The 13,220-nt window shown below is 44.4% G+C and overlaps 1 protein-coding gene across 1 annotated transcript in view; it reads right to left on the reverse strand.

Moving 5' to 3' along the window:
- Arhgap18 (Rho GTPase activating protein 18) overlaps window positions 1–12,378 on the reverse strand; it is a 124,154-nt gene extending 111,776 nt beyond the window's left edge. Inside the window, exon 1 of the mRNA XM_023714254.1 lies at window positions 12,175–12,378. Within this exon, the coding sequence (XP_023570022.1) occupies window positions 12,175–12,308 (134 nt within the window). The 5' untranslated portion in view covers window positions 12,309–12,378. The remainder of the gene's footprint in view (window positions 1–12,174) is intronic.
- Between the last annotated feature and the right edge of the window lie 842 nt (window positions 12,379–13,220).

Raw genomic sequence — 13,220 nt, forward strand, 5'->3', positions numbered from 1 at the left:
GCTATGCACACATGTGAGGGCTGCCTACATTCCCAGCTCTCTGCAAGGCTTAATTAGAAGGATCACAAGCTTGAGTCTAGCCAGGGATAGTTAGTGAAACCCCCATCTCTAAATAAAAACTCAGAGAGGGCTGGTGGTGTTGCTTAGTGCAAAGACTCTGAGATCAACTACTAGTATTGCAAATTTTTGAAACAGGTAAAAAATGTTTCACTGGAAAACTTTTTATTAAAAGAGCCCCAAATATCTCAATATTTCCCAGGTATACAATGTCCAACATTTTTCCATTTATGACAAGACACCAATAGCTTGAGATTCCACAATTATATTCCCCAAATGTTGGTAACAAGTGTCTTCTCCAAAGTAAGGGCTTGTAAGCCAAATAAATTTGCAATATACTGTTTTGCTACCAAGCCTTCATCTATCTTTTCATGACTCAAAGCACTCCCTAGGATAGTCTATGCCATGAGACAGCTTGCAGGATTGTTGAAACCTACATACTGACCTACAAAACCCTTCATAATGGCACACTTAATGACAGTGTTCCACACACAATCTGGGAAACAAGGACCTAACCCACACTAATTTATGGAATAAATTTTGCTTTAACTAGGTTAGCAAAGTATTAGTCTCTTCTGAAATCGTAAATAGCTAATTGAAAGGAGTTCACATTTCAAGTCAGGGCCTGGACTTCAGGCTTCAAATTGGATGCAAAAGGAAATCATCTTTCTTTGCATGGTAAGTAGGATTGACATGATTTCCAAACTGCAGAACAAAGAAGAGGACCATGGGAAAACTGTATCTCCCTCAATGACACTAAAAATCATAGGATTACTTGTGCATGAACTGACAAAGTACATTACTATCTCTACAGATGTGTGATTTAAATGTATGCACTAAGTTCTCAGAAAATACCAGTAGCCCACAAAGTATTTTTCCCCTGTATTTAGGACAGGGTCTACAGGGACTACCTGGTCTCACTACATAGATCAGACTCAGTGATTCTCCTTTTCAGCCTCCCAAGCGCTGGAATTACAGATGCATGTCACCATGCCCAGTCTCAATCGCAGTCTCAGTGTAACCCCGGGGGAAGGGCTAGCACAGCACGCTAGGGATTGAACCCCAGGCCCCTGCTCCTGCTTGCAGGCACTTTAATCTGCTGAGCTATTTGGCTGGCCATTTTTCCTTTATTTTAAAGGAAAACTTTCCCCTCCCCCCAGGCTTCAGAGGGCTTCCTAGTTAGTGCTGTTTTTCCATGTTTGAAGGAAGTGCAGCAAGGAGCCACCAGGGATTAGTAGTAAACACAATCAAGCAAAAATAGCTGAGCAAGAAACAAAGGGCATCCTAGAGCGATGCTACAGAGGGAAGTAAAGCATGCAGATCAAAGTGTCTAGGTGACCGTGAAGTACAACAATGGTCCCGGGAGTAAAAGCCCTAAGGAACTCTGGCCTATTAAGTTTTATATGGCTTCTGAGATGCTGTGCATGTGTAATCCCAGACCTCAAAACTACGATGCACTCCCAAGGCCCGCCCCTGCGTCCACCAGTCCTGCAGAGGAAATATCACTGGCTGCAAGCAAAGGGGGCTACTTCAACAATGTGGCAGCTGGCAAATCCAGGAACACCCTAATTTACAAGAATACAATGAGTGGGCCTTGGGGGATAGCTCAGTAGAATAGGATTCTGAGTTCAATGCCCAGTACCACAAAAGAAAAAAAAAGAAGACAATGAGCAACAATAAGCCAACATTTTGGGAGAACTTAACCTTACACTGGACTTCGTCACTCTCTAAAGTCCTCATTTCCCAGGACGGTTTTTCTCAAACTCAAATTGGCACTTGTGCCTAAGGTCAATTTTTAAATTTAGAATTTTGGGGGGGGGAGGGGGTAGTGATTTTGAGACTCAAGCATAATCTTTCGGTAGAAAAGAAAATGACCTATGGTAAACAATTCTGCAGACAACAAAATCCTGGTCCTCTTCAACTATCAAATATTATTCAGCTCACAAATACAGATGGTTGCCGATTCCATCTGGTGTTTAAGACATTTATGCTCCTAAGGCAAGATTCTCCCGTAGATACTTAAGGGCTAAATGCACACAGAAAGTGCATGCACTCTACTATTGGTGAATACTGAAGTTAAGTTACATAAGACAAAGATTTTCTGTTTAAGAATAATCGGTAGCAAGACGAGGAAAAGCAGGCAGGGCAGGAGACTGGAATGACAACTGAGTAGCTTCCCGCCAGTGACACTGCCATCTACTCTCCTTCCCTTCCCTGCATGCTTCAGACAGACCTCCAGGGAGGGGTGAATCCTGTTCACCAGGATTGGGACTCTAGGCTGTGGCTGGCCCAGAGAGCCCAGGCGTGTGACATGGGCTGACTTCTGAGGCCAGGTCATAAGAAGCCTGGTGAGTAGGTGCCAGCCAGCTTCTTGGGCACCGGCTTTGCAGCAGGCAGCAGGAGGGTAAGAAGTGTGCAAATGCCTGACACCACCAAGCTCTGCACAGGCCCACCCTGGCCACATGGAGCAACTATAGGAAGGTAAAGAGGTGCCAAGTGGAGATGCCAGCTGGGACCATCCAGGCACCTCTGACAGACTGCTTCAGCCCGTCCAGCAAGAGGGCCCCAAAAAGAACTTAAATGTGACCCCCCCCAGAGGCACAACACAAACTATCGCTTTCAGTCACCGAGTTTTGGGGTGATAGATGATGCTTCCATGGATTCTTGGAGGGACCACCTCCTCTTTCATGATAGGGGTCACAAAGTGAGAAGCTGGGAAAGGTCCAACCTACAGATGGGTGTCTTGGCATTTTGAAAATTCTAACTAATATTTTCAATCAACATACAATTATTTTTAGTCCTGCACTTTTTGGTCATCCATTTACCTCATTTATTACATTATCTGCCAGGCTGCTATTGATTCTAAAGTCTATAACCTTGCTTTAAAATCTGGCAAGGAGGGACTAATACATCCACGGAGTTACCTATACATACACAGAGCGTTAATATCATGTGCTTATCCTGCAACACAGAATGATTTAAACAAGCTATAATCCAAAAAACTTCAATCTGAAAATACCCCAGATTTAATAACCGAGATTAACACCATTATAAGGATGATGAAAAGGTTGTGGTTTTTATTTGATAGCCTAGTGGGCGGATCCTTATAAATCCATTTTCAAGAATAAAAAATTATCAATTTTTTGACAATTAAAATATAAAAAAAAAAAAAAACACATAGATTTACTTCTATCTTCACCCAAAAATCCTCCATCAGGTGACAACCATAGCTTTGGCTGTATTACTCCGATGATGGGAAATGAACGGCCACATACCTAGTAACTCTAGCACAAAAACATTAATTATAGAACACGTTCCTCAAGTTACATGCTTCTAGACCACCTATAAATAGCCCATGTTCCCAGCTACTTCCAGGAGCCAATTACCTTGGCCAAGCCGCATCTCAATTACTCAACAACAGATTATTTTAAAATTCTATATCACAGAAAGGGAGCCGTGCCAGGCCATCCTAAATATGAAGCTGAGAAAGCAGTGTTAGAATCCACTTGGATGTTATTATAAACTGAAGAGCAGAAATTCTTATATTTGTTTTGTTTCTAGGTTTATCATTTGTAATGAGGACCGATCACAGTTGTTTAATTAAAACACATTAAAATTGTTAATTTAAAATTTTAGATATTTCATATTTATATATCTTTGACAAGATCTGAGTTATCCAAATTCCTTCAGAGGTAGAATTTTAATTTTATGCTGTTTATTAATAATATATAATATATATTAATTTTTCAGATCTAGGTAGTATCTGATATTCATTAACATTTAGAGATACACCAGATCTCTAATGGCAAACCAGGCCAATTTTAAAATTATTGTTCTTATGAATCCTGAGATTTTTCTACACAGTTCTAGCTTTATGACAGGATAGTGTTAAAGCATTTCTTAGGGGCCGGGGAGATGGCTCAGTAGAATAAGCGCCTCCCTGGCAAGCGCAAGGGCCTGAGTTCAATCCCCGGTTCCGCAAAAAAAAAAAAAAAAAAAAAAGCATTCCTTGCTTTACTACATTAATTACATATATAAATTCTAACCTTAGTCACAGAATATATGTCCATTTCCATGTCTGTAGATCTTCCAAAGGCAACAACAAATGTAGACAATACACATCTCTAACGCAAGAGGGGCATATGTTCCAGAAACGTGGAAAGAGATATTTCTGAGTCCACAAAATTCCTCACATACCTTCTGAAGGACATTATACTACAATCAACACTAGAGTGGCAACAAAGGAAAAACAAAAAAATTTTTACTTCACAAAAAGTCCTGAGAGGCAAAAAAATAAAACACCAAACCACTAAATAGTTGCCCTCAACTTACTTTAAGATTTTATTTGGGTTTGAAAAGTTTATTTCAGAATACATTTTTCCATAGCAACAATGTTTAAAAAGTCAGTGACTATTTGAGTTTTCGGGCTAATGAAAATAATTTGCTAGCACCTAATATGGCAGAACTGGATGAAGGGGATGAGGAAGAACTCTGGGGATCGCAGACCTGTACGCCACTCTCACAGTCTGGGGTTAGCTCTGCTCCATGAGACAGTGCTTGTGGGCTACAGGATCAACAACTGTCCAAGAAGCAGCTGAATATATTTTAAGAGCAACAAGTGTAAGTTCAACTTTTCTCAAGTACTTTTTTTTTTTTTTTAAATATTTATTTATTTATTGTCTGTGTGTGGCCAGCTCAGCCCACCAGGGGGCGGGCTGGCTGGGATGTGGTGCTGGGGGATTGAACCGCGGTCCTTGTGCTTTGCTTAGCTTAGCTTATTCTAAGTAGGTGCTTTAGACCACTGAGCCATCTCACCAGCCCCATCAGGTACCACCACTCTTACCTGCAAGTATTCAACTAACCCCAAGTCACTTTGGTCTCTGAGCAACGGGAGCAAATACTTCCTCCTTGGTCTACACCACATGGCTTTCTCTTTATTAAAGCTACCATATGATTTACAAATTTACATGCATCCAGCTAAAACACAAAATGTATTCAAAACAGTCACTTAGGTTTAAGTTCACTACTTCTAAAAGTCTTTAAAAAAAAAAAAACCTTTAGTATTCTGAATGACTTATTATTTCAGGTTATTCAAATAAAGAAGCAGACTATTACTATAGACAAAAATCCACTTTCCGCACCATTTACAAGTTTATCTCAGAAGTGCTTTTCAACAGCATTTCCAAGTTCCTTCAGTCCAGGCGGCAGCCTCTCTCTGATTGCCCTTCACTGTTGTAGAAGACACTGTGTCCTCCAAGTCAAGCGCTCTTCTCAGGATGTGACACAGGTTAACTCAATTTTCCTAACAGCCCTTGAGTCCAGCATTATTATCCCCAGATCACGGAAGAAAAAGAAAGGCCTGAACCTTGAGACATTAAATAACTTGGCCCAAAGTCACGCAGCTATTAAATGACAGAATCGAGATTCCGACCCAGGCAATCTGGCTCCAAAATCTGCATGCAATCACCGCAGTTACTCTCTCGTTCATTCAGTCCGCCTTCTACTCCTGCTGGCAGTGGAACAAGCTCTTTAGTAGGGCTCAGGTATAAAACATGGACCCCAGGCACAGAGAAACAAGCATGCAAGCTCAAAGGTCTCACAAGCATACATCTGAGGATGTACAGAAAACCAATAAAATGCAAAGTAAACCCATAAATTCAGTGTAACAGCACTGGTTAAGGGAAATATTTGGGTGAAATTTTACAGTGTACTGAAAGACTTCACTAATAATTCTCCTTGTACATACATTTTTATGATTAACCAAGTTATGTTGATTCATACAACAGGAAACATGTGAAGCTATCAGACTGTGAATATCTTAAGGATAACATACCTTTCCTAAGGGCATCTGCCTTTCCCATAAGTCCTCCTTCTGTAGAATGACCCAAAGTATCCAAATTCTGTGCTGCCTGGGAAACTGGCCTGCTCAAAGAGATTAACAGGGCAAATCTGATACCCATTTTAAAATGTGGAATAAAGAGATGGGTTGGTTAGCTGCACGATGAAAGAAGAAGTCACACAGGAAGAGCCCATCCAACTGAAATGAGGAGACACTAAAGCAGCAGGGAATAAAGAGAGCGCGGCAGGATGGCTCAAAGGACACACATGACCTGTCCCTGAGCACACACGAGATGCCTCCTATCCGTCTGACGCAGACCCTGTGACACACCGTATCTCCCCTGAAGAAGGGCTGAGCGTGCTTTGGGCCAAAGCACTATCCAACACAAGTGTCCACGGGATGTGGTTCCCCAGTCTGTCACACAGAAACTTGGATATTTTGTGCATCTGATACAGAAAAGACTCCAGATATAAACACTGCCACAGGGGTTTCCATGGCTTCCACTTCTTATAAAAATAAAACAATAAAATAAACTTGGCTGATTCACAGAGGTACAAAGAGAAGGCAAAGCTTTGTGTCCTCAGAGGCCACCGGTCAGCATCCTTCTGGCTCCTCCCACCCGGTCTCTCCTGTACTCACCTCAACTTTTCAGCTTCTTATGCTCTGTCTCATTTTATCAAAAGAAAACAAGGAGCCTACAAAATGTCACACAGAGGGAAACTTTTTCAATGGACTATTGCATCTCAAAATACTTGCATGAAATGGGAAGTTTGGGCTGGGACGTAAACTCTTAGAGGAGCTCGCTTTAAGAGCTGAGGGTCAGCATCACCCTGTGCTTCTGTCTTCTTTCCCTCACACAAGTGGGGTAGACGCAGTTGACAAGCTGGCTAGGGCCAGCAGCTTGGAGCCTCATCTCTGCAGTCCTGAACTCACCCCCCCAGTCACACCGCTAGGACAGGAGGGCAAGGAAAGAGCCTCCTCAGCACCTTGAGGCAGAGCCGAGTCAAAAAAGAGGCAGCGAAGAGGAGGGAGAACTCACATTTGTGGGTCAGGAGCACCCAGGCAACTTCCACTTCCACCAAGGACAGTCTTGGCCTAGAGGATGCTGGGAACTTTCTCCAGTGTGTGCAGCAGACCCATATTTACACCAAGCCAGAGATTAAAGAGGCAAAAGATCATCTTTCCTGGTGGTTGGTCCAATTATGAGACATGGTTTATACCTAGCTGCCCTGCAGCAATCCTGTGCGTCCAATCACTTCCACTGACTGCTACTAATCCACTTAGATCCAACACTAATAGGACTTGAGGTACTAAAAGAGTAATGAGAAATTAGGCAAGCCCAGCTGGGACACAAGGGTGATGACAGTACAGCTGTAATCAACGAAGACATAGGTTTGCTTTGAAAAACAAGGCAAATCTTCAGCACATTTTTTGACTTTTGAGTGTGTGAGGGTGTCTTGTGACTTCTAAATCCTTACATGTGAAAGGCATAAGTCTGGTAAGTTCTATAATAATTTGAACAAGCTCGCAAAACTCACAGCCTCCTAGATGATCTAGTAAAAAGGCAAATATCTCATCCCTAAATAAAGGTAAAAAATGTCAGATACCTGGTGCCTCCTTGCGTAATGCAAGAGGAAATTATGGAGAAAACATTTAAACTGCACTGTTAAAAAAAAAGTCTTCACAAGGCATCTATGTGCCATGAAATCCAGAAAACAACTTAGACGGACAGGTTGAAAAAAAAAAAAAAAAAAAAAAAACCAAGCAGCACTGTCATGCACTAAGCCCTATAAAATTAAAATGAGAACATGTGCATTAGTTAGCTTTAGCCCAAGAACTCAGGGGCCAGCTAGCCTGCCTTCAGGATAATCTCAAATCGCACAGCAACTCAGAGGAACTCGATTAACATAAGCATTTACAACGCTATGAGATTCTCATAAAAATGTTGACCTCCTGAAAAAAGCCAAGCGTGTCCTGCTCTTTGGGCCTCCCTCCCGAAGCTGTTTCCAGCTCACGTGTCCAACGCTGGGCTTCAGATCTCAGTCAGCCCACCCTGTTTTACCCCCAAGAGACTGCTCCTTTGCACTGCTGCCACAGTGGTTCGGGGAAACCCTGCCTACTACATGACCTTCCCACCCTCTCCCTCCCGCCGCAGGGTCCGGGACCTCTGCCCAGGGCACCATCACCTCCTCTGCCTGCTGATTGTTGTTGCTCACTGTTTCTTTAGTTCTACAGTCACCAACATGGTCACAGGGCACTTTCAAATCTGAAGTTCGATCCAGTCTTCCTGTGCTCAAAACCCTGTCCCTCATTCAGTCAATGTCTTTGCACCTAACGTTTGCCACAAATTCCTTCCCCAAAGGCTCTGTAGAGACTCCCAGTAGCCACTTTGCTTTCTCTTCCCCACTGCCCCACCATAGGTCTCCTGGCTCCTGGGGGAATCTGGGAATTTGCTCTGCAGCCTCCTCTGAGCTTACGGGACCCACACTCCCCGCCTTCACTCTGCCTTGGACGTTTGCGCCAGGTATCTGCGGAGCTGGTCCCTTCCACGCTCTTCTCCACACGGGTGGTCGCTTAGTTCTCCACTATAATGCCAGCAGCTAGACAGCTGGCTGGAACTCAGCAAGACCTCAAGGATTATACAGGAAGGGAAGAGGGCATAAATGGCTACACTTACAGAAGCCAGGGCCACTTGACACTGGGAAAGCTCTAGAACTGAGATAAAGGTAAGGAGAGGGCAGTCCTTTTCCCTCCACATGCTGGGTGGTGGATCTTAGAGGTGGAGGTAGGAGAAAGACCAGCTTCTGGAAAAGAATCCACCTGCCCTCAGTGCTGCCTTGAAAGTCAGGGTTTGTGAACTCAAGGCCTATCAGTAGCCCAAGGTAAGCCTTCCACGGGCAGCCATTCCTAGGTCCGAGCATAGCAGTTGCTGCGGATCAAAAGAACATTTCCAAGGTCTTCCAGACCTCACAGGCCACAACTCTGGCCAACTTCAAATGTGTCACCTTAGTTATGCTCACGGATCATTCCTATTCACTTAACACATGACAGAACAATATGTACACAACTGCTCCTCAGCTGACAAAGAATAGTTTTTCTCTTCTTACCCTAGATTTAAGGAAAGAATCAGACTGTCTCGCATTCCATGAGGTTCATATGGATCAACTCACTTGATCATCCCAATGAGGTTAGTACTATCATTAAGTTCAATCTACAGCAGGGCCCTAATGTCCAAGGTCACACTGCTACATAATGAAGGATGGGGACATGGATGATGACTACATGGTGTGTAGTGTGTACCGCTCTTGTCCCACCCACCCAGCGCAAAGGGGTCCCAAAGCCACCCCATGATGAATGCCACATTTCTGTCCAAAGAAGATGTAGAAAGATCTCACTCTCTAACCTATTCAGGTACAAAGTTAAAAGTTGCAATAAGTATGAAAACTGCCACTTGACACAATATTAAAATATGCATAAAATTATAGCCATCAGAATAATTTTCCTTGAAATGGTAAAATAGAACAGTAAAAATAGACAAGATGCAGTATTCTTTGAAAAACTACTTTTTAAAAGTAAATATTAAGAAACCTTCTTGGAAAAACAAGTAAATAAAGTCTTATAAATATAGCTGCTCATAAAAAAGTGGTTTCCTCTGGAAATTTTTGACTGTGGACAACTTCACTAGAGCAACTAATGTTAACATGTTTCTTCAAATCCTAATGTTTTGACAACACATTTTATTTTTCTCTTAAGAATGAAAACAAGATTCTACAAATATTTGAGAGGCCTTAATCAGGAGTGGGAGGAATTCCTTAAACCTAGCATTCAGTGAACATCTTCTGATAAAGTAATGGAATGGAAGGAATTTTAGACTAACAGATTATTTACAAAATATTAATTATCCATTCTACCACTTTTCCAAAAGGCCTGAATGATGAAAAAGCACTTAGGCAAGGCTAAAAATCAAACATTTTCTTTAAATAACTGAAATCACAGGTCATTTTTTATGCTTTTTAAATGGCATCATATATATGCACTTATCTTACTAAAAGTTTGCTTAAATAGTTCGTATTCTTCAGAAGAGATAAAATCTTGTGATAAGAAAAGTTAGATTTTGTGTTGCCTCTGGCAGTTTTTTAACTAGGCAATAAGGAAGAAGAGCCTAATTTACCCACCGAACCCTTTTCTTTGGGCATCACTTTGGAAAGAGCTTTGCCAAATGGCATCAGCCACCAACCCCACCCCTTGGAGTACCTTCCAGTACTTGAACCCACAAAGCAACCCAAGCAGGTCATGTCCACCACCCCATCATCGCCCTGCTTCAGTAGGTGGTCACTAGTGATCTCACCCCGCCCTCCAACCACTCCCCCTCTCATGCCTCCCCACCCCGTGCCGATTCCAGTGTCTCAACCCTTTCAAGATTTACAGGGTGCCTCCCAGAGTGACTTCATGTTTATCTGATCTTCCACGCTTGAGGAAAAAGCTAGTGAGCTCTGTCCCTCCTTCCTTCCTGATTTTCCTCACAGCCCTCAAAGCAGGCTCCCACCTGCTCCAACCAGAGAAGTTCCTAGCCCTCAGACTCCAAGTCAGCAAGTGGGGACTTAGAGCCAATGTGGGCGCGCAATATGGCAGCCAGCCAGGGAGCCTTTCCGCACAGATGTGGGCCTGAGGCCGCACTGTGAGCATGCCCCACCTGGGAAGCCACCTCTCTCCCCCTGCAGGGCCTCCTGGTTCTGCCTCAGCAACTGCTGACTCTGGTGCCCTCCCCACTTTTGTTCACTCAACCCACAACAAGCTTCCAAACTGCAGACACACAGAAAACAGTAGGGAACTGGATATGCAGCCCGACACCAATCCTAGAGCCACAGACCTTGCAAGAAACTAAGGAATACAGGGGTCTGAGACCTCAAAGTCCCAACCCAAGTTCATCTCAGATCCTCCAGCACCCCCCTGTCCCCTCAAAGTCACTGGAGAACACGCTGAGCTTGTGTAATTCTGGCAACTCTGCCACCATGTAGAAGCCAAGTTACGGCTGGCACAGGGCTGGTGCTGCAGGCTGCTGACTGCCAAAAGATTACTAATATATTAGTGTTCTACAGAAAAATGCATGAAAACGATTTATGATTTTCACAGGAAATACTTCAAACAACAAAAATAATATGGTGACATAGCCTTAGCACAAGTAGCGACTCCCTTTTAGCTCTGGCAGTGAATTTATTCAGTGGGTACATATTGGGGATACTGCATGGGAAAAGAAGTTCTGGCGGCCTGCATCCAAGCTGGGATGTTATAGCCCCTTTTTCTTTTTCCACCCCCTCCGTAGTTGGGGATTTTACAACAAATGAAAGCGAGCATTACTGCAGCTTAGGACATGGGCATAAGTCACATAAGAACAAAGGAGGCTTTATTATCACATTAAGCATGGAGAAGGAAATGCGCTTAGTGATAACTAATTTAGTATCCCAGGCTGTGTGTCAGCATTTGCTTTTTACAATCTTCCAGGCCAATATTTGCAATTTATATCTAAGACTGGAGGCAAAAATATTCAGCTAGTGAGAAGGTCACTAAGGGGAGAAAGAAAAAAAAAATCCCTTGGAAAACAGAACAAAGTACACAGATAGAGAGAAAGGTACCCTTTGCGCCCCAGTGGTCCACAGCGCATTTGCTCTCTGCCTATAAAGTGATTTAACATTAACCACGCTTCCCTCCAGCAGGGAGTTCTCGCTCCTAACCAGCACTCCTTTCCGAAGGCTCCACTGGGAGGGGAAGAACACATACACACAAAAGAATGTGAAACCTACTGCCACGGGCCAGTGTCTTGGGCATTTTGCCTAAGAGGTTTGCTTTCAGTGAGGAGGGAAAAAAAAAAACACCCCAGCAGCAGCAGCCCCACTGTGAGCAGCACGCCTGCTCCTTGGCAGACTTTCCCAGCGTGCAGTTCCAGTTGCCGAGTCCTGAGCCCATTCAAGAATTCCATCTCATAGGAAGTGGTTCAAATATGGTCATCTGATCTTCCCAGCGCCTGCAAAAGCACCTGCTGAGAGCCATGACGCCCCATCCCGGTGCCTCTGCCGGCTTTCTGTGGGTGCGCTCAGCCTGGGGCTGAGGCAGAAGAAAAGTCCACAAAAACTACCCCTAGCGCTGCTGGGGCTGCTGCAGGGGGTGAGGTCCCAGGGGCGGAGGTCATTCTCTATTCCCCACCCAGTTCCTTGTCACTTTCCCCTGGAGCAGGGAGCAGGTTTGGTTTGGTTTGCTGGCTTGGGAATGCCAGGGCTTACCTGGAGGAGGAGGCGGGTTCCTCTCCCTGCTTTGCATGGCTGTCCCCCACGGCCTGGTCCCCCACGGCCTGGTCCTTGCTGCTGGCATGGTAGGCAGTGAGCACAACTCCCTGGGAACTGGAGAGCCAGCTCATGGTGAGAGAAGGGGCATAATTTCTGCGATCCTGACACGGAGGGGAGTGGAGTTCCTGTCTCTGGCAAGCAACTTGCTCATTAGCATGGGCGGCTCCTCCCCGAGGGCGGGTCTCCCAGCCTGGGCTTCCTGGCTGTTGCGCTAGAAGCTGTGACTGACAGCACTGTTCAGCGGCGGTGACGCCAGCCTGAGTGGCTCAGGCTCAGGCAGTGGGGGTCTGGGTGCACCTACAGGGCATCGTGCTGATCCGCAGAAAGCGCTCCACTCAACACTTCACTCACCAACGAGAGCACAAACGTGCGGGTTAGGAAACAGTGGGTCTGTGCAGCGCTTTTCCCCCTTCCTGATTCTAGTTTTCATCTGATAATTTCTGCTACTTCATGTAACATGAGTCAGGGAGCTTGTTAACCCCTCCCTGCACAGCTTCCACCAACTGCACGGAAAGCCAAGCAGCAGCAGCAGCAGCAGCAGCAGCAGCAACCTGGGACCATATGGCCAACAAGAAGGGCTCTGTAGCTGCTAGCAACCCCACTCCCCCACGACTGTGTGCTCAGGAATGTCTTCCTTCACTGGGGGCCATGCAAGTCCATTCTTCCTTTTATTGAAAAATTCTTCAATACCAGAAAGAGACATCTACCTAGGATCCAATAACTGTCATTGTTGAAAATGAAAGTACCACTCACAATTTGTTCCCTGTCTATGTGTGTGTGCCAGGCTCGTGTGTGTACACTTGTCTACTGGTGTACAGACATACAGATGTGTACACACACACACACACACACACACACACAGTGTCATCAATAACGTAAGGAAAATAAGGCTAGGAACAGGAAAAGTACTGTAGCTACTAAACACAACCACTAAGCTGCAGAAGCAGGGTCTGGACTACCCTTTTTCAACAAAATTCTGCTCA

Source organism: Octodon degus, unplaced genomic scaffold, assembly GCF_000260255.1.
Source record: "Octodon degus isolate 3935 unplaced genomic scaffold, OctDeg1.0 scaffold00034, whole genome shotgun sequence".
Classification (NCBI taxonomy): Eukaryota; Metazoa; Chordata; class Mammalia; order Rodentia; family Octodontidae; genus Octodon; species Octodon degus.